This window comes from Leucoraja erinacea, chromosome 3 (assembly GCF_028641065.1).
Source record: "Leucoraja erinacea ecotype New England chromosome 3, Leri_hhj_1, whole genome shotgun sequence".
NCBI classification, from domain to species: domain Eukaryota; kingdom Metazoa; phylum Chordata; class Chondrichthyes; order Rajiformes; family Rajidae; genus Leucoraja; species Leucoraja erinaceus.
Window position 1 is genome coordinate 75,464,844 of NC_073379.1, and position 20,784 is coordinate 75,485,627.

Consider the following 20,784-nt stretch of genomic DNA (forward strand, 5'->3'; position numbering starts at 1 on the left):
AACCGAAGATGTGAAACGTTTGGACATAGGATCAACATTACAAAGCAAATTGATAGAATCATCCAACAAAACTTATTCTGTAATTAGAATAGTAGAAACTCCAAAATGGCTACAGTCAAGCACCGTTCTGCAAAGAAGTAAACAAAAATACCAAAATGACTAATGACCAAAATATGGCTTTAAAAATAATATTGTTGAGTAAAAGCATATTATATACAGACCTTCCTTCATAAGTTCTATAGTCATGTCAATTGGTTTGTGGTGTGATCTCACTGAACCTCATAATGCCATGTAATGCAAATTCCAATATTTCTTCAATATTCATTGAGGTGAATAACTACTAGGTTCATTTGACACTTTATCTGCTAAACCTTATCATCTGGTCTAGAATAATTTTAGCAATGCATACAACAGATGGCAACTAAAACTTTGGATGATGTTGTACAGTGAAGAATATCTAATCAAGAGGACATGAGATATCTGACCTACATTTCCATTGACTTCATTAATCATTGTACTGATTAAAGGAAGACATTGAATGGACTGCATGATAATAAATGACATGGTACTTGAAGTCAGAATGGTAATGATATTGATTGACCCCTCTTGCCTCCTCCTCCTACTATGAATTCCCCTTGCTATTGCATTTTAAAAATCTTCAGGGAGAATAGTTGCTGGTTTAGCTTATACTTCAGTACCATTGGTGGGAAGTGTTTCCAACTTGACTCTGTTTTAACAAAGGATTTTAGAAATATTTGTACAAGAGATCATTTCGGAGAAGGTCACAAAATGCTGGAGTAACTTTGCAGGTCAGGCAGCATCTGTGGAGACATTTCAGAGCATTTGTAAAATAATATAAAACAAAGTTGGAAATTAATACATGGGATGTTCAATAATCCTTAGAAATCAAATGCTTTGTGAATTTGTCCAGTTCACAAAGAGGCACATTTTTTTGGAAAACAAGATTCATTTAAAAATATATTTTGTAATTAAGATTCAGTTTACTTCACTGGCTATATATTAATTTTGCTGTTAACACGTTCTTTCCTTGCAGCTGAATTGGGTGATTATGAGCCCAATGAACACCCAGACGGTTATGTTAGCGAAATCAAATTGTTTCCTAAACAAACACAGAAGCTGGAAAGAAAAATGGCAGAGATTCATAAAAATGAACTAAGGTATTTTTTGATATTTAATATTTCCTTGATATCCCAGCTCATGATGTTTAGACTAGTCATTAGTGAATTCTGAATTCTCATGCTGTATTGTAATTAGCTTCAATATTGAGATAGGTCTTGGCAGTGTATCCAGGAAACCTTCATAATTTTAATTTATCACCAGATCTGGCTTGTGTTGTTAAAGATTTCTAATTATGTCTTAAAACGTGAGAGGATATTAAATCAGAAGATCCCATTTCAAACTTGTTACCAACAAACGTCAATAGCATTAATTATAGTTTACGAACATACTATGACTATGAAGTTATATTAATTTCTTGGGGAAAAAAAATCAATCTTGAACTGCTCTTGTAAAGTTAACTTTTTGGGGCAAAGTGGGTCTTCCGCAGTATTTGCTGGGCACTATTTCATCATAGGTTGACTCACTTCTAGAATTAGCGGCATGAACCCAAAACTCATTGCGTGACAGTCATTCCAATGGTAAAGTTCATGCTCATAGCAGAATTAGCCTATATGGCCCATCAAGTCTACTCCACCATTCAATCATGGCTGATCCATCTTTCCCTCTCAACCCCATTTCCTGCCTTCTCCCCATAAGCCCTGACACCCTTACTAATCAAGAATCTGTCAATCTCTGCCTTAAAATATCCATTGACTTGGCTTCCACAGCCATGAATTCCACAGATTTGCCACTCTCTGACTAAAGTAATTCCTCATCTTTCTAAAAGTACGTTCTTTTATTCTGAGGTTATGACCTCTGGTCCTAGACTTTCCCACTAGTGGAAACATCCTCTCCACATTCACACTATCCAAGTCCTTCATTATTCGGCAAGTTTCAATGAGGTCTCCCCTCATCCTTCCAAACTCCAGCGAATATAGGCCCAGTGCCATCAAACGCTCATCTTATGTTAATCAACTCATTCCTGGGATCATTATTGTAAACCTCCTCAGCATCCTCTCAGCACATTCTTCCTCAGATATAGGGCTGAAAATTGCTCACAATACTCCTGTCAAGTCTATTAGCAAAGAATGCAACAGTGCAGTTTTAGAAGGGACATGGGTTTAATCACAACATTTCTGTATTTCTACCCGGGTTGTTGGTGTCAGATTTATTCTGCGATAACCATGCTGATCTTCTCACTTTAGCTTTTGTGTAATACATCTAAAAAGATGAACAGAGATTGGAGTAAAAGATTGGACCTGGCATCAGAATTGGAAAACTGAGAAATTAAAATTGCTTTAAGTGGAAGAAAGTTAGGCAGCAGGGGTTGGCCAGTGGGGGGGGGGGGGGGGGGGGGGGGGGGGGGGGGGGGGGTGGGTTGTTGAGTAGAGGTGGCACCGTCCTCGACCTGCTGGTTCGGCAACGGAGGAGAGCCTCCCGGTTGGTGTGTCTGCTGCTTGGAATGGGAGCTGAAGTGGGGTGTGCTGAGAACCAAGAAAATATTTGTGATTGAGTGCGCACCAACATTGTCACGGTAACAATGACTTTCATGCAGGTAGAACAGAAAGGAAGTAACTGGACTAACCTAAATATGCAGCTGAAAAAAAGAGCTGATTATCTGCAGCTGTTGAATTTTGGGTTCTTGTCAATAGTGTGGAAGTGCATCAACCTTTGGGCAAGGATTGCATTTTATCCAGACAGAAGATGGAGTGCTATTCCTCAACTTTCATTGGGCATCATGGGATAGTGTGGGTGGCCATGGACAGATAAGTCAGAGTGGTATGAAGTGTTAAAATGACAAGCAACTGAAAGCTTTGAGTCAATCTAAACAGACTGTGATTGGGTACAATTCAAAATTGTCATCCTGGGTGTTCTTCCAAGCAATCACCCAATCTGCATTTGGTTTCTCCAGTATTCAGAAGCCAAGTGTAGAGTAAATAATGCAATTCACTAAATAAGAAGAAGTGTAAGTGAATTGTTGCTTCCCCTGAAATAATCATATGTGTTTCTAGATTGTGGGAAGGGCAGAGGTAAAAGGGCAGTTGCTGCAACTCCTATGAGGTGTGATTGGTGGAGAAGGAAGTGAGAACCCAAAGTTGTGGAGGGAACAGTCCCTTTGGAATGCTGAAATGGGAGTGGAGGGGTAGGTGTATCCAATGATGGAATCATTTTGAAGATAGCAGGAATTAAATAGAATGATATATTAAATATGCTGGTTGGTGGGTTGGAAAGTGAGGACCAGGGGAATGATAGCCTTGTTCTGACCGGCATGAGAGCAGGTATAGGAAATAGAGGAGATTCATTGACAAAACCTGTCAGTTTTTGCAGAAGAAATACCATGGTTGAGATTAACCTGTGGTGAAACCCCTCCCTTCCTTTTCCATCAATTTGAAAGGATTGTTACCCTACTACTGTGTTTAAGATGGTTACCCTACTATTGACTGGTTCATTGTTCTACCTCCTCTATCCAAAGTTCATTGTTCTACCTCCTCTATCCAACCCCCGTCTCAGTAATTCACTTTCACCTCTTCCATCCCAGTGTACTGCATTCAACACTCACAATGTGGCCTATATAGTGGAGAAAGCAAATACAGATTGGATGACCTCTTTGGGGAAATGCCACTGTTCAGTCTGGAAAAACACCTTTGAGCTTTTAGTTGTCTGCCACTTTAATTCTCCAGCAAAAAAAAACCAAACTATTGGAGAAATTCAGTGAATTGAGAAGTACCTATCCAACCTGATAGCACCCAACCCAGCACTACCTCTTTCCATCTGCTCCTCAAGATTCACAAGCAAGACTGCCCTGGATAGGCCAATTATTTCTGCCTGCCCTTGCCCCACTTCTCATATCTCAACTTTATATTCCACCCTTATCCAGTCCCGTTCCACCTTCATCCAGGATATCTCGTATAATATCTCCCATTTTAACAACTTCCAATTCCATGGCCCCCGCTGCCTCAGCTAGTCCCTATATGCCTCCATTCCTCCACGGATGGTGTCTCCCAGCATTTACTCTCACCGTTCCTGATAAATAAAGGCACTATCTAACATGGGTGAAGGTAATACTGAAGCAAGACCTCACTTGCTCCTAAATTATTTGTGCTCGAAAATATGCTTTGTAATTTCTTTGTAATTTCAAATCCCACTTGCCTTTGTATTGATTTTCTCATTTTCTAGATCGGCTTTTAAATACATTATATTGTGAATCTTAGTTTAGTTTAGAGATACGGTGCGACTTCGTACCGTCCAGCAATCCCCGCACATTAACACGATCCTACACTAGGGCCAATTTTGTAACATTTATACCAAACCAATTAACCTGCAAAATTGTACGTCTTTGGAGTGTGGGAGGAAACCAAAGTTCTTGGAGAAAATCCACGCGGTCACAGGGAGAACGTACAAAGTCCATGCAGACAGCCAGGATCGAACCCGGGTGTGTGGCACAGTAAGACAGCAACTGTACCGCTACGCCACCGTGCCGCCCTATCACGGCTGTTGTTTTACCAGATCATCATTTACCTGAATGTTTTATGAATTTATGTTACTGCTTTCAAATTAATATCAGCAATTTAATTCTTATTTTAGAGGACAGAGTGCGGCTGTTGCTGAACTGAACCTCCTGCAAAAGGCTCACACATTAGAAACCTATGGCGTGGATCCACATCCCTGCAAGGTAATCATGCAGTCACTGCTTGTATGCAAGTTACCTGCTGTAGATATCTACTGCTTTCCCTCTATTACACAAAGGTGTATATACGAAAGACAATTATTTTTAAAAGCTACAAATCCTTGGAGTCTGCAAAAATATGGCTTATCAGTCAGTCCCCTGAATGAGAAAGATGGAATAATAATACTCTTAATGAAATGACCCAGTCAAATTTTTTGTTGTCTCTTTTCTCATATGTATACAGTAATTCCGCCTTTTATTTGATAGTGAATCAGTATAGCTTTTATTTTAGTAATCATATAGATTGTATATATGACCCAACCCCACCACATTCATGCCAACCTTTTTGCTCAACTACATGAGCTCCAATTGGCCTATTAGGACTATATCCTTCTGTGCCTTACCTATTACTTGTCTAAGTACCTCTTCATAGCAGTGAATCAACGGGGTACTGATTGGGGATGATCAGCCATGATCACATTGAATGGCGGTGCTGGCTTGAAGGGCCAAATGGCCTACTCCTGCACCTATTGTTTATTGAATGACTCTGACTCCACCTGCACCGGTTGCAGATGCCAACCACTCTCTGGTTATATAAAAACACCCCTCGGATCCTTTTTTTAAACACCTCCTGCTCATTTTAAGCCTCTGCTCGCTTGTTTTTAATACTCCTACAAGGGGAAAAAGATTTTGACTACCTACCACATTAATCCCTCTCATAATCTTACATACATATCAGATCACTCCTCAGTCTCCTTGTCTTCAGGAAAAAACATGCCCAGCCTAACCAATCATGGAAGACTATAATTCAATAATTCTGTCCCCAGTCAGACTATTTCACTTCACAGGATGGAATTTCACATTTTTATAATGCTTTTGATATTGAGCTTAAAGACAAATCAGTCAGAAAGTTGGAACACACTTGAGGAGACACATCGTCTATTTCTCTTGTTCCTTATATGCTTTTGTCATGATAACTGAAAATTAAAGCTGCAGTGATCATCCTGATATCAATACAGTTAAATCATTATTATAACTGGTTGATATTTGTATATATATATATATATATATATATATATATATATATGTGTATGTGTATGTGTATATATAATTTGATAATTTAACATGCACCAGTTTGATTTAATGCAAACAACATATCAGATTTGTCTCTAAAGTCCTGATAGTGGATTTTGCAGAGATAGTATTGGTGATTCTCCAGTGGTATGAAGTTCCTTGAAGTGCCTGATGTAGATTGTCCATAACTCAGAAAGTTAGTTAGATCATAAATTTCACCATAACTGGGAGTCCAGGATTTTACTCCACTGTGCAAGGGCACCTGTGATTGAGCCTACTCATGTGTATATTTGCACTGCATGCACATGTACATGTGTATGGGAGTTCATGTATCATGTTCATGTATCATGCATCATCTCCAGCTATCTTGCCATTGGATTCAAGATTTTGCTGGTGTGGTAGCTTGTGCACAACAACTATCCCATGTTAAAATAAGTCACTTACAATCAACTGCTACTCGCACCTGGATCACCAGGTTTTCGTAGACAACAGTGAGGGACTTGATCAATGCTTCAATACTCTGGCCTGGAAATTCAAATGCTCTGACTTTGACATTGGTGCCTAAAGTAACACATGCTGGGCGGAAGCAAGCCAGTTGAAAGAATGAGGTGGAAGCAAGGAACTGAACATGCTAAGTTACAAAAAAAGACACAAAGTGCTGGAATAACTCAGTGGGTCAGACAGCATCTCTGGAGAACACGGATAGGTGAGGTTTCTATTGTCACCTCTCCATGTTCTCCAGAGATACTGCCTGACCCGCTGAGTTATTCCAACATTTTGTGTCTTTTTGAAGAATGAATTGGTGACTACACCATCTTCATGGGATTGGAGTTGCCCAAATGAATGAGCTGATCTGGCATCTTTGTGACATCCTCTCATCTGGAAAATACCCGCAGCTTGCAGCGTAATTGTTGTGGCAATTTTGAAAATCACCTAAAATGTCATCCACGTGTGGCTATCCCGTTTGACGCTCTGTCTGAAGCAGGTAGTGTATTTTTATGACCATATATAACCATATAACCATATAACAATTACAGCACGGAAACAGGCCATCTCGACCCTTCTAGTCCGTGCGAACACATAATCTCCCCTAGTCCCATATACCTGCGCTCAGACCAGTATCCAATTTATTTTTAAATGATAAAAAACGACCTCCACCACCTTCACTGGAAGATCATTCCACACAGCCACCACTCTCTGAGTAAAGAAGTTCCCCTCATGTTACCCCTAAACTTCAGTCCCTTAATTCTCATGTCATGTCCCCTTGTTTGAATCTTCCCTACTCTCAGTGGGAAAAGCTTTTCCACGTCAACTCTGTCTATCCCTCTCATCATTTAAAAAACCTCTATCAAGTCCCCCCTTAAGCTTCTGCGCTCCCACGAATAAAGCCCTAACTTGTTCAATCTTTCTCTGTAACTTAGTTGCTGAAACCCAGGCAACATTCTAGTAAATCTCCTCTGTACTCTCTCTATTTTGTTGACATAACCATGACCAGTTCATGGTTTCCTGAAGACTTTGTCTGAAAATTGTTTTCTTCGAAGACCTTTGTTTCCTCCTTCTTCATGCTCTGGTTGCTTATCATTTTCTGAAATCCCATGGTTAATTTCCAAGTCATGCCTTATTCTATCGGGAATGCTCATTAACGAACTTATATCAGTGACCAATTGTTTTGTGTAAAAAACCTTCTATTCAAGACAAAGTGGCATGATATTATTCACTGGTAACCACACAGGAGAAATTAATTGAGCCTATTGGATCTACAGTATAATGGCCCTGACCTCTAGTCCCATTCCATCACTATTTCCCTGAAGTCCTGCCACTTATTTTCTCTCACATTCCCATCAATTCCCATCAATGTACAAAATCATGAGAGGAATAGATCGGGTAGATTCACAGAGTCTCTTGCCCAGAGTAGGAGAATCGAGGACCAGAAGACATAGGTTCAAAGTGAAGGGGAAAGGGTTTAATAGGAATCTATGAAGAGGTAACTTTTTCACACAAAGGGTGGCGGGTGTATGGAACAAGCTGCCAGAGGTGGTAGTTGAGGCTGGGACCATCCCATCATTTAAGAACCAGTTAGACAGGTACATGGATGGGACAGGTTTGGACCAAGCGTGGGCAGGTGGGGCTAGTGTAGCTGGGACATTCTTGGCCGGTGTGGGCAAGTTGGGCTGAAGGGCCTGTTTCCACGCTGTATTACTATGACTATGACTAATTCCCCTTTGATTCTTCTGCCGCTTACCCGAACTCAGAGGTAATTCATAATAGCTGCTTATCCACCAAGGGCGGCAAACGATTGACAGCCCCGCCAACAGTCTGTTTGTTCTTCGTCTTTTTAGTGCGTTTTATAACTTTGTGTAAATGTTCTCCGGTTTGTTTTATGTGGGAGGGGGGGGAGTCGGGGGAATTTTTTTTTCAGCTTCTTACCGGAGCCGTGATATTTCCGGGACGTGTCTCCAGTCGCTTTGTGGCCTATCATCGATGGAGCTGGAGGCCTCCTCGGACTGACCTTGGGCCCCACTTAATATCGGAGCCGATCCCTTGCCTAAGATCGCTCCAACCGTGGCCTGCGGACATACCATCAAGAGCTCGCAATCTCGGGAGAGGCTAGTCGGGAGCTCCGACAAACACAGAGGGTCGACCAGCCCCAACGCAGGGTTCGATCGCCCGGCGCGGGGGAGCTGACATCTCCCGATGCAGGAGCTGGATCGCCCCAACGCAGAGGGCCCAGCTACGGGAGTGAAGATTGTCCCGTCAATGGTGGGCTCGAGGCCCCCGACCGCGGGAGAGCTAAGGGAAGAGATTGAATTATTTTGCCTTCCATCACAGTGAGGAATGTGGAATTTCTGTGGTGAATGTTATGTTAAAATGTGTTTTGTGCGTTCTGTTGCTTTTTATTTGTATGACTGACTTGACAAATGAAATTCCTCGTATGTTGCAAAACATACTTGGTTAATAAAGTATTATTGTGATTGTGATTATTGTGAGTAAACTACCAGCACATCTTTGGGACATTGGAGGAGAATAGGGAACCTGGCTGGAAACCTTGTAGTTAATGAATGACCAGAAGTCAGGATCAAGCCTTGGTCTCTGGAGCCGTGAGGCCGCAGTACCAGCTGCACACATGGACTTCAAGGATTTAAAATACGTACAGAAATTAAAAAATCCTTGTGCAATTGTAGCAGCAGCCAGTAGAAAATATCCAACTAACTTCAAAGTTCACGATCCTGTGAAATAGTTCAGGTAAAGGTTCTTCCTTTTGCTGAACAAATATTTAAGTTTTGAGAAGGAGCATTTAACTCCAGTTTAGCAGGTTTAGTTATTTAGTGTTACTGATTAATTGGTGTGTTAATCTGTTTATTATGTATACTTCAGTGGATATCGGTATGGCATGCACTGACCTCTTTAGATGTGATGTGGTTCACAAGTTGGCGATATGCAGAGTACTGCCCTGCCGTCTACAAGTTCAGAAAGTTCATTACAAATTTGCTAATATTGTTGTCATCATAGTAGAAGCAATTTGGTCGCTTTATTGTTGGATATACTTGACCATTGGAGCTAAATTTGAGGCCATGGGGATTTTAAAACCTACATTTCTAAAAAGTGATAGAAGTTTTTTATTTTTTAGGATTGGTGATAGTTTTTCTTTAGCAGTTAGAAATCAGTTCAAATTGTAAAAATACTTTAGTAGATCACCTTAACATATACGAAATGCTGGGGGCAAAGTAAATATTATATTTCATGTTACAAGTAAATACAATTGTCGTAAATATAAATAGTAACATTCAAAAGCACAGTATTGTTATGATGCATAAAGATTCTTGTACCTATTAATTTGTATATTGGTTAACATTTTTATGAGTAATCATGAGAAAGAGATGATAAAGAAATGTGATGTGATGCACAATAGATAAATAAATCATAAACCAGTTGAAATGTTCTTTTAAATGTTACTGCAAAAAAGTTGTTTCATAGTGAAGACATTTATAAATAATTGATCTATACATAACTAAAACTCTGATCTTGTTATCTTCCGGTTTGGCGGTTTTTCTATTTGTGCAAAAATGGTTTGCGATAGCGCTACGATTTTTCGCCAGTTCACTCACCGTTCTCCTGTGCTGCGAGTGCACCGTTTTATTTCGATCAGTTGAATGTCGCAAAAGTTAGCGAGGTTGAAAAATCTTAAAAACCGCACGTGCACAGATCGATCTCTTCTCCTGTCAATCGGCGCCGCGCGGATTAGTCTCTTCCACTGTCACTCCACGGACGGTCCGCCACTTCCTGCACCATCACGTTTTTACTGGAGCTGAGAATGGCCGGCGGAGGTTTCCAAATGAACTTTCGGAGGGACCGGAAGCAGCGCACGCAGCCGCCCAGCCCCAAGCAGCCCCAAGCAGCAGCCCCCCCCCCAAGCAGCCTGCCAGCCCCAAGCAGCAGCCCAGCCCCAAGCAGTAGCCCAGCCCCAAGCAGCAGCCCAGCCCCAGCCCCAGCAGCCTGCCCAGCCCCAAGCAGCAGCCCAGCCCCAAGCAGCAGCCCAGCCCCAAGCAGCAGCCCAGCGTCGGAGACCCCCCAGCCCAACCCGGAGCAGCAGAGATGCGCCAAACCCAAGCAGAAACTCTGATCCTGGCGAAGGAGAACGCCAACCCAGCGCCATGCTGTGAGTCCCCATTACAACCCCAATGCCAGCCCTACCCCTCTCGCCCCCACTGCTCCTCCCCCCCCCTCCCCCAAGCAGCCCCCCCAGCCCTCAGCCCCAAGCAGCCCATTTTTCCCCAAGTTCCCCCAGCCCCCCCGCACCCAACTCACCCAAGCAGCCCCCCCAGCCCCCACAAGCCCCCAGCCCCAACACACCCAGCCCACCCCCACCCACACCCCCCATGCACATCCCCCCAGACCCCCCCCAACGGACAAGGAAAACTCCCCGGGCGAAGGAGGAAACGACAACAACCCCCTGCTGTGAGTCGCTATTACCCCCCAGCCTCTACTACCCCTCTCGTCCCCCTCACACACCCCCCCCCCGTGAACCCCCCTCTCCCTCATGGCCTTCACTCATCTTTTCTCCAAGTTCACTTCCCCCCGCTCCCACACCCCAACCCCCCCCACAAACCCCCCCCCACACCACCCAACCACCCACTCACACCCCCCATGCACATCCCCCCACACACAACACCCCCACCCACCTCACCCACCCCCCCCCCCCAACCCCCCCCCACCCCCCCCCCCACCCCCCCCCCACACACACCCCACACAAACCCCACACCACCACATACCCCAACCACACCCCCCCACACCACCCCCCCCTACCACACACACCCCCCCCACTCACACAACCCCCCCCCCCACCACACACCCCCCCACCCCACCCCACACCCCTCCCCCCCACACACCCCCCCCCCACCCCCACAACCACTCCGCCCGCACACCCCTTCCCCACACACACACATACCCACACACATACAATCCCCCCGTCCCACACACACACCCTCCCCCACACAGCCCCTCCAAGATCCCTCCTCCCCCCTCCCCCCCCCAGATCCCTCCACCCCCTCCCACACCCCTCCGCCCCCATACACACCTCCCCCTGCCACCCCACACCCCCCCGCCACACTCTCCTCCCCCCACATCACCCTCTCCTCCCCTCTACACCTGCCCATCCACACACACACACGCCTCCTCCCCTAACACCCCATACCCCCTCCCCGCCTCACACCCCATTCCCTTCACCCCCTCCCCTCCTCTCCTCCACACATGAAGAGGAGGGGGAGAGCTCAGAGATGAGGGGAAATGAGCCGCATCTATGCAGTTAGGGGCTATGGGTGAGTGGTGGAAGTTAGGGGCTATGGGTGAGTGATGGAATATTGAATTGGGGGAACAGGTTGCGTTGGGGGAATGGGTGAGTGGTGGAATATTGCGTTGGGGAAAGGGTTACATTGGGGGATCGGGCCTCCCATGTGACAGGGATCCAACGGGTCCCACTTAGTCTAGTGTTTCGTAAGGTCCACAAATGATCTTGAATTCATTTCCAATTGGCCTTAAATCTGTTTAAAGCTTCTTCAAGTGCTCAGGTTATCAGGTAATTTTGTTTGTACATCTTGCCACTAGAATATGGCATAAAAGTGGGTTACAGTGCTTCTAATAACATGATGTTGTTAAGCATAGTAAAGATATGTGAGATTTTTATTACCGTGTTCTATTTTATATGAATCGATTGTTTTTTTATTTAATGCTCTCTTGATCTATTGTTACTGTTTTTCAAAATCAATTGATTTATTTATTCTCGCACTATGCAGAGCAGCATTGGGAATCAATCATCATAAATAATCCTATCTTCATTTTATTGTTTCTTTTAGGCATTTTTCAGATGTGCAATAGATATCTTACCTCAGCTTTGCTTCCTCTAATAATAACACTTAGTTACCATCAATAAAGATTTACACTACCATTATTAACCTATAAATCTAATTACCATCTGCCATCCTAAACAGAGATTTTTATGTAGACATCAAGATGCTGGTATGCGCTAATAATAAAAATACATGTCACATGGTTGGAAAACATAATTATAACGTTTAACTTTATAGAGGTGCTCAACTGACACATACCATAATTAAAAAAACACTGATCATAAATATTCCAACTTGTCCAGCCCCTCCTTTTAATTAAAACGTTGGTCCTGGTAACACCCTGGTGAATCTTTTCTGCATCTGCATCCTATCAAGCAGATGGTTAGTTTGCATGAGATTCAGGGTGAGCTAGCTGACTGGATTCAAAATTGGCTTGGTGGTGATAGTCAGAAGGTGATGGTGGAGGGTTGTTTTTCTGATTGGAAACCTGTGACCAGTGGTGTGCGTCAGGAATCTGCATTGGGTCCACTTATTGTTTGTCATCTATATTAACAGTTTGGGTTACTAAAATTAGTGGTATAATGGACAGTGAGCAAGGCTATTGAAGTTTACAAATTGATTCTGGATCAACTGGGCCTGTATGCCGAGGAATGCCAGAGTTTAATTCAGATAAATGCCAGGTATTGCATTTTGGTAATTTAAACCAGGGCAGGACTTGCATAGTAAATGGTAAGGCCCTTGTGAGTGTTGTACAGCAGAGAGATTTAGTGGTACAATTATGCAGTTCCCTGAAAGCGCATCACAGGTAAACAGGGTGGTAAAGAAGGCATTTGGCTCACTTGTCTTCATCATAAAGGGTATTAAGTACAGGAATTAAGACATCATACTACAGCTGAACAAGATGTTGGTCAGGTCACATTTGGAGTTTTATGTGCAGTTCTGGTCATCCAGCTATAGGAAGGTTTCATTAAACTGGAATGGATGCAGAAAAGGATGTTACCAGGACTTCAACGTTTGAATTATAAGGAGGGGCTGGACAAGCTGGAACATTTTTCCCTGGAGCATAGGAGGCTGAGGGGTAATTTTATAGAGATGCACAAAATGACAAGTGGTGTATATAAGATGAATGATCATAGTATTTTTCCCAGGGTAGCGGTCCAGACTAGAGGGTATAGGTTTAAGATGAGAGGGGGAACATTTTTAATTAAATCTTTCCCCTTTCAGAAATTGCCTCTGAGGACAAATGCAATTTCTTCAAACAGAGGCTGTTGTATATATGGAACGAACTGTCAGAAGAAGCTGTAGGGGCTGGTACAATGTTAACATTTAAAAGACATTTACATAGGTAAGTGGATAGGAAAGGTGTAAAGTGATATGGGCCAAATACAGGCATGGGAGTATCTCAATTATAAAATTTAGTCATCACAGATGAGATGGGCCAAAGAGCCCGTTTCTGTGCTGTTATCCACTTTGGTGGCAAAACCAGGAAAGCAGACTATTATCTAAATGGTGGCCGATTAGTAAAAGGGGAGATGCAACGAGACCTGGGTGTCATGGTACACCAGTCATTGAAAGGAGGCATGCAGGTGCAGCAGGCAGTGAAGAAAGCGAATGGTATGTTAGCATACATAGCAAAAGGATTTGAGTATAGGAGCAGGGAGGTTCTACTGCAGTTGTACAGGGTCTTGGTGAGACCACACCTGGAGTATTGCGTACAGTTTTGGTCTCCAAATCTGAGGAAGGACATTATTGCCATAGAGGGAGTGCAGAGAAGGTTCACCAGACTGATTCCTGGGATGGCAGGACTTTCATATGAAGAAAGACTGGATAGACTCGGCTTGTACTCGCTAGAATTTAGGAGATTGAGGGGGGATCTTATAGAAACTTACAAAATTCTTAAGGGGTTGAACAGGCTAGATGCAGGAAGATTGTTCCCGATGTTGGGGAAGTCCAGGACAAGGGGTAACAGCTTAAGGATAGAGGGGAAATCCTTTAGGACCGAGATGAGAAAAACCTTTTTCACACAGAGAGAGTGGTGAATCTCTGGAACTCTCTGCCACAGAGGGTAGTTGAGGCCAGTTCATTGGCTATATTTAAGAGGGAGTTAGATGTGGCCCTTGTGGCTAAGGGGATCAGGGGGTATGGAGAGAAGGCAGGTATGGGATACTGAGTTGGATGATCAGCCATGATCATATTGAATGGCGGTGCAGGCTCGAAGGGCCGAATGGCCTACACCTGCACCTAATTTCTATGTTTCTATGACTTTGACTCCTCATTACTTCCACCATTGGTACACAGTAGCTAAAGTGTGACCATACACAAACTTCATTTACTCACCTAGGTTACTCCAATACATTTGAAGAATTAGGAAGACTTCATCAGACATTTCAATACTGTCTTTGCGCATTTTGGATTGACAACTAATTCTAAATAATCATTTTTTTGGTTTGTCTAGATTTTGTTTTCATTAAATCACACTCACTGCTGTTATTTTTCCGCCATTGTACCATTTATATGAAACATCTCTGAGTCGATCCTAAGGATTACTAAACTTAACCTAAATCATCTTCATGACATTTTGTAATACATTTTACATCTCTAAATCCATTCACCCCAACGTGAGTTAAATTCCAGAAAAAGTAACTAAAGATGTTTAATTAGTAATTAACCTGTTCACTTAGAATCATCAAATACAGTACGATCTAAAACAAAATGTAATTCTCCCTTCCATAACTCGTTTTCCCTTTGCTCCTAAACCCAGCCAGTGTATTCGTGCAAACAGGCCGCCGTAACTTCTCCAGAAGTGCGGCGGAGAGGGAGCAGCTTCGAGGAAATTCCCAGCCAATTTTTCCAGAACTCTGTAAGTTATTCTTTAAATTTTAGGTTGCACATTTTATCAAATATTCATCAGCTTTGCAGTATATACAAGTTCTGGTCATTATTTCCCATTAACTGGCACATCCAGTTCACCCCTATCTAGATTGTGGAACAGCTGTGACCTGCTTACTTCATTAATCTCTGAATATTTGAATAATTCTTCATTCTTTAGCCTGACTGCCATCAATCCCATTGACCTAGGTTTGAGTGACCCTTTACACTATAAATGGATCGATTGTAATTATGTATTGTCTTTCTGCTGACTGGTTAGCACGCGACAGAAAGTTTTTCACTGTACCTTGGTACATGTGACAATAAACAAAACTGAAACTGAACTGAAACCTCAGACAAAGATACGGAATTTATGTCCTGGAAATTAATAAACATTTTTGTTTAGTTTAGAGACACAGCATAGAAACAGACACTTTGGCCCACCAAGTCCACGCTGACTATTAATCACTCGTTTATACTAGCTTTATGTTATCCAATTTTCTCATCGACTCTACACACTGGGAGAAATTTTACAAGGCCAATTAACCTACAAACCTGCATGTCTTTGGGATATGGGAGGAGCACCAGGACCACGCGGTCACAAGGAAAATGTTCAAACTCCACACAGACAGCATCCGAGGTCAGGATCAAACCTGGGTCTCTGGTGCTGTGAGACAGCAGATCAGCCAGCTTTTGAAACTCAACAAACCAGTTCCAGACTCTATAACCAGGGGAATTAACTTTTCAATATTCACCCTGCCAAACGTAAGAACAGTATTTTGTATTAATGGGATGACCTGTCCTTTCAAGCTCCAGATAACAACACAGATAACCCCACCCCCCCCCCCCCCCCCCCCCCCCCCCCCCCCCCATCATCCCCAAAACAAAGCTGGATTACATTCAATCCCCTTATCTATGTCATTGACATGGAATGTAATCAGTTGAAGTTTTAGCATTGCTCCTTGCAGCAGTCCTACCAACCCAAAAGTGACCAATTTTTATGTTAAATTCTATTGTGTATTGTGTGTTTTTATTGTATGGCTGCATGGCAACTCAATTTTCACTGTACTTAATTGGTGCATGTGACAATAAATGTGAACTTGAACTTGAACTAAACCTCAGTTTTTTGTTGACCAATCCATGGTCCTTGGATAATAATATTGCATAATAATATTTTGGTGTCACATTATTAAATGCCTTGTATAAGAATATATATACCATCTACATAACTAGTTACAACTTCAGCAATCTCTCAAGGATTTGACAAATTGTTTCTTTCACTAAACTGTTATCATTATTTTCTTATTATGTTATAAGTAGCCAGATTCAAGAATCCTAATAAATGTTCAAACATTTGCCTGTTTTCTCACTCTCCTTTCTTGAACATTTCTCTTACATTTGTAATTTTTCAATCCACATAGACCATTCTGTAACATAAGAAATATGGTAGTTCAAAACATGATGATCCCCAAAGTTCCCTCTTTGAAATCTGGGATGTTAGGCCATCTGATCCAAGGGCTTATCAGTTTCTATCCTCACTACATTCCCTTGTACATTTTATCAAATTGTTTCAAGTATGATTCTTGTACTTTCTGAAGTTAGAAAGCCACAATTACAAAATATCGTGGAAATTGTTCGAGTTGCCTCAATGGTTCATTTGATTATGGTGTAGAAATACTAACTCCAGTGAGAGTTAAAAATCATCCACGTCACCATCAGTAATAACTTTAGCAATTAGAATACTGCTTCTGAAAATCAAATAACCTTTTGACCCCATAGGCGGAAAATTAACATAACTTGTAGGCGAACAGGCTTGATCCCTTTTTTCCTGCTCAAATGCATCTTCAGCAAAGCTCCTGGTATTTTGGCCTACAAATGTGATCTGTAGGTGATACCAGGATTATCTGAGGTGGGAACAGCCCAATAAGTCTTTGTTAGGCTTTCATTTTAAAAATGACATAAATACACTAAACATAATCGAGCCTGGAATACAACATTAAAGTCAAGGTAAATGATGACACCCAAAGAGCTACATCTGAGCAAAATGAATTACTTCATCAGAGGAGGGGGAGATAAAATGGTCTTTTACATTTTTTTTGAGCTACTGATATGCTTACACTCATTCTTTAAAATAAAATCTTAAGACAATTTTGATAGGTCCTGATAAATTGATAATTGTAAATCGGGACTAAAGACAATCGAGCAAATGGGAAGTAATGTTCAAAGGGAGAGAAACTCAGTATGAGAGAAGCTAGAATTATAGGGAGGAGTAAGCTAAATATCAGAGGAAATCTAAGACAGAGTAATTTTCCTATTTCTTCGTTGTCTGTGGATAAATTTAAAGAGAGTCATCATCCTATTTGGTCATTTAGGTCACATAGGACACCATTCAAACAGTGATTCAGCCAATTGTTCTGTGTTAGAGTTTATGCCCCACACAACTCATTCAAATTTCTTCCTACCAAATTTAATCTACTGTCTGAAATCATTTGTATTCCTCTCTCACACATGTACTTCTCCAATTTACTTTGAGAAACATTTATACTATTCATCTCAAATACACAATGGGAAGCAAAATTGGGTACATATAGGCTTTATTAGTGACTATATTATGTTTATAGTTCTTTGTTTTGGGCTTCGCCAGAAGTCAAAACATTCTGCTGGATTGTGGTGCAGTTGGTCAGAGACTCAAACTGCCTTCTAGCAGGATATCCAGAGCTGTGCAGGTTTCTGTGGTTGCACAACATCCAACATCCTTCCATCTGTGCTGCAACAGTTGTCCAGAAGGCAGGATGTCAAGGTAACAGGTGGTTGAATCTAAACTTTCACCCACATAATGCAGAAGGTCTAGAATTATCTGATAATCAAAGACATTTACAAACAGTTGGAAAAATAATAATGAAAGTAAAATAAGTTGAAATCATCTTCAACTTAAATTAAATGTAATCTTCAACGTAAATTAATTACAAACATTGATATTAATTAAAATAAACTGTAAAAAAAAAGCTTTCTTTAATTTTCGTGAAGGTTCCTTAAAGGGGCTATACTAGATGTGTTTTGACTGGCCTAAAGCTGATGGACCAGATAGAAACATAGAAAATAGGTGTAGGAGTAGGCCATTCGGCCCTTCGAGCCTGCACCACCATTCAATATGATCATGGCTGATTATCCGACTCAGTATCCCATACCTGCCTTCTCTCCATACCCCCTGATCCCTTTAGCCACAAGGGCCACATCTAACTCAAATATCTAACTTAAATATAGCCAATGAACTGGCCTCAACTACTTTCTGTGGCAAAGAATTCCAGAGATTCACCACTCTCTGTGTGAATTTATTTTTCTCATCTCGGTCCTAAAAGACTTCCCACTTATCCTTAAACTGTGACCCCTTGTTCTGGACTTCCCCAACATCAGGAACAATCTTCCTGCATCTAACCTGTCCAACCCCTTAAGAATTTTGTAAGTTTCTATAAAATCCCCCATCAATCTTCCAAATTCTAGCGAGTACAAGCTTAGTCTATCCAGTCTTTCTTCATATGAAAGTCCTGCCATCCCAGGAATCAGTCTGGTGAACCTTTTCTGTACTCCCTCTATGGCAAGAATGTCTTTCCTCAAATTAGGAGACCAAAACTGTATGCAATACTCCAGGTGTGGTTTCACCAAGGCCCTGGACAACTGCAGTAGAACCTCCCTGCTCTTATACTCCTATAAATGTACCAGGCCCTCTACTTCACACATTGTGGAACACCTCCACAACCCACCATTCGACCCTCCGTGACCATGACTTAGTAATGAGTACAGGGTAGAGTGGGAGGTGTGATGTGCAAATTCATCAGCAGGTTCAATGCAGCTAGAATGGATTAGCTCTAACATTAACTGTCCTAGAAGAATTTTAAGTGTTTATCTACGGACCATAGCTAAAGTTCAGCATGACGCAGCTGATCATTTCTCGGTGTAACTTGTTGAATCTCTTTTGTAGTTTAAAAAGCTTTTTTTAAGTCAGCCCTTACCTCTATCTAAAGAGGAAAATATATTCAGTCATTCATTATGGTTATTACTTCACAGTTTTGGTATGAATGTTGGAATGTTGGAAATTTAGTTTAGTTGATAAAGCATAAATTAAAAGCTGAAATTGCCAGAGAAGTCAGTAATTTGGAATTTGATATCTAATGCCATAGGAAGAAAAGAGTACTTCTTGTATTGTTGCATTATATCTTTTATCTTTATTCCGCATTTTCCTGGTTTGAATAAATGGTCATCAATTTAATTTATATTTTGATTCAATACTGCATGTCAAAAATTGAATTAAGATAGTTATAAATCACAGGAATATATAAGAACATTCAACGACAAAGAACATCTAAATGTCCTAATGTAAAATGGAATGATAGTGATTTTGTATTTATTAGTTTGTTGTCAAATTATTTTCGGTAGCAAGTTTGTTAAAACCTTACCAATGACTTTGCCAAGAGTTTATTCTGATAATAGAATAATCACAGATTTATGCCACTGATGTAATCAAATTAATCCTCTAACTACAAATTCGGTGAGGGGAAATTTGACCAAATAATCTATGCTTTTCAACCCTGCCTTTGAAACAGCGGACAGAATAACATTCTGAGAACAGTTTGTTGCCTTTTTAGATAATCTCTTGAAGGAATTTTAACTATTTGTCTTTTACCTTTCAGGATTCCTCAGGAGCAACAGCTTTCATAGGGTTCACTGCCATAGGTTTTGTCGTGTTCCAAGGGAATAAACGGATCCACCTCATAAAATGGTAAACAGTACTTGCTTGTGTCTGGGGTCGATATACATTTTTATATCAGCAAAACTTTATCTGTATATATCTCACTTGAATATGACAATATGTATTTGGTACTGATAAGATACACTAAAATTATCCTTGTGTAATTGTCATCTATGGCTTTTTAATGATGTAACTGGTTAGGAACCATGGTTTTTACATATCAGAATTTGAATGGTAGTTTCTGGGATTTATTTTCATCGTCTCAATGAGTGGTGATTTTATTGCCAAATGCATTTTTTCACAACACCTTATAGTAACATTAAATACAAGAACACTTCAACAATATTTCACTGATGTAATTATGTCAGGATATTTAAAACATGGTATTCAAATGCAAGTCTCTTTGTTATACAGGTGTTGCTCTTGTACTCTTTATAATTGAAGGATGCAGCAACACAGGTTGTCCATCCCATGGTGTTTTTCCTCTGATTGGACAATCTAGAATAATCTCGATTGACTTTTTGCCACTAAATTCATTGCCATTTTTTTGTTTTGATGCATTGAGTTATTTGGCACTGTTACTGAATGATTCATCCCACTCAAGACACTATTGACTGTCTGCTGATGTCCAAGGTTGATCCTCATTGATTTTAGAATCTGCCAATGTCAGGATTGTTGCTTTGTGGAACAGATTGTCACATAGAGTACGGTGAGGTACAATTAAAATCTTGCGTGCAGCAGCATCACAGGAGCATAGACTCAGATACCATTTGCCAATAAAATTACCTCTCGTGATGAGGAAAATAAATCTCAGAAACTGTCATGTGGATATGATACCACTTCGACAGTTTCTACAGAGATCCATATAAGTTTGTCAAAAGCCTCTTTGTCAAGGAGAAGAGTGGGATCCTGAGAGTACCTGTAAGGGAACTGGAGGAGCACCTGAGGAAGATGTACTCTGACAA

The 20,784-nt window shown here is 41.4% G+C and overlaps 1 protein-coding gene across 2 annotated transcripts in view; it reads left to right on the top strand.

Moving 5' to 3' along the window:
* Window positions 1-20,784, top strand: part of frmd3 (FERM domain containing 3) — a 156,548-nt gene that overhangs the window by 85,467 nt on the left and 50,297 nt on the right. The window contains exons 6-9 of one of the 2 annotated variants that reach the window (XM_055632984.1): window positions 1,055-1,178; window positions 4,705-4,792; window positions 14,966-15,064; window positions 19,761-19,849. In XM_055632984.1, coding sequence (XP_055488959.1) covers window positions 1,055-1,178; window positions 4,705-4,792; window positions 14,966-15,064; window positions 19,761-19,849 — 400 coding nt within the window. The remainder of the gene's footprint in view (window positions 1-1,054; window positions 1,179-4,704; window positions 4,793-14,965; window positions 15,065-19,760; window positions 19,850-20,784) is intronic. The other variant, XM_055632985.1, reaches the window with a different exon arrangement.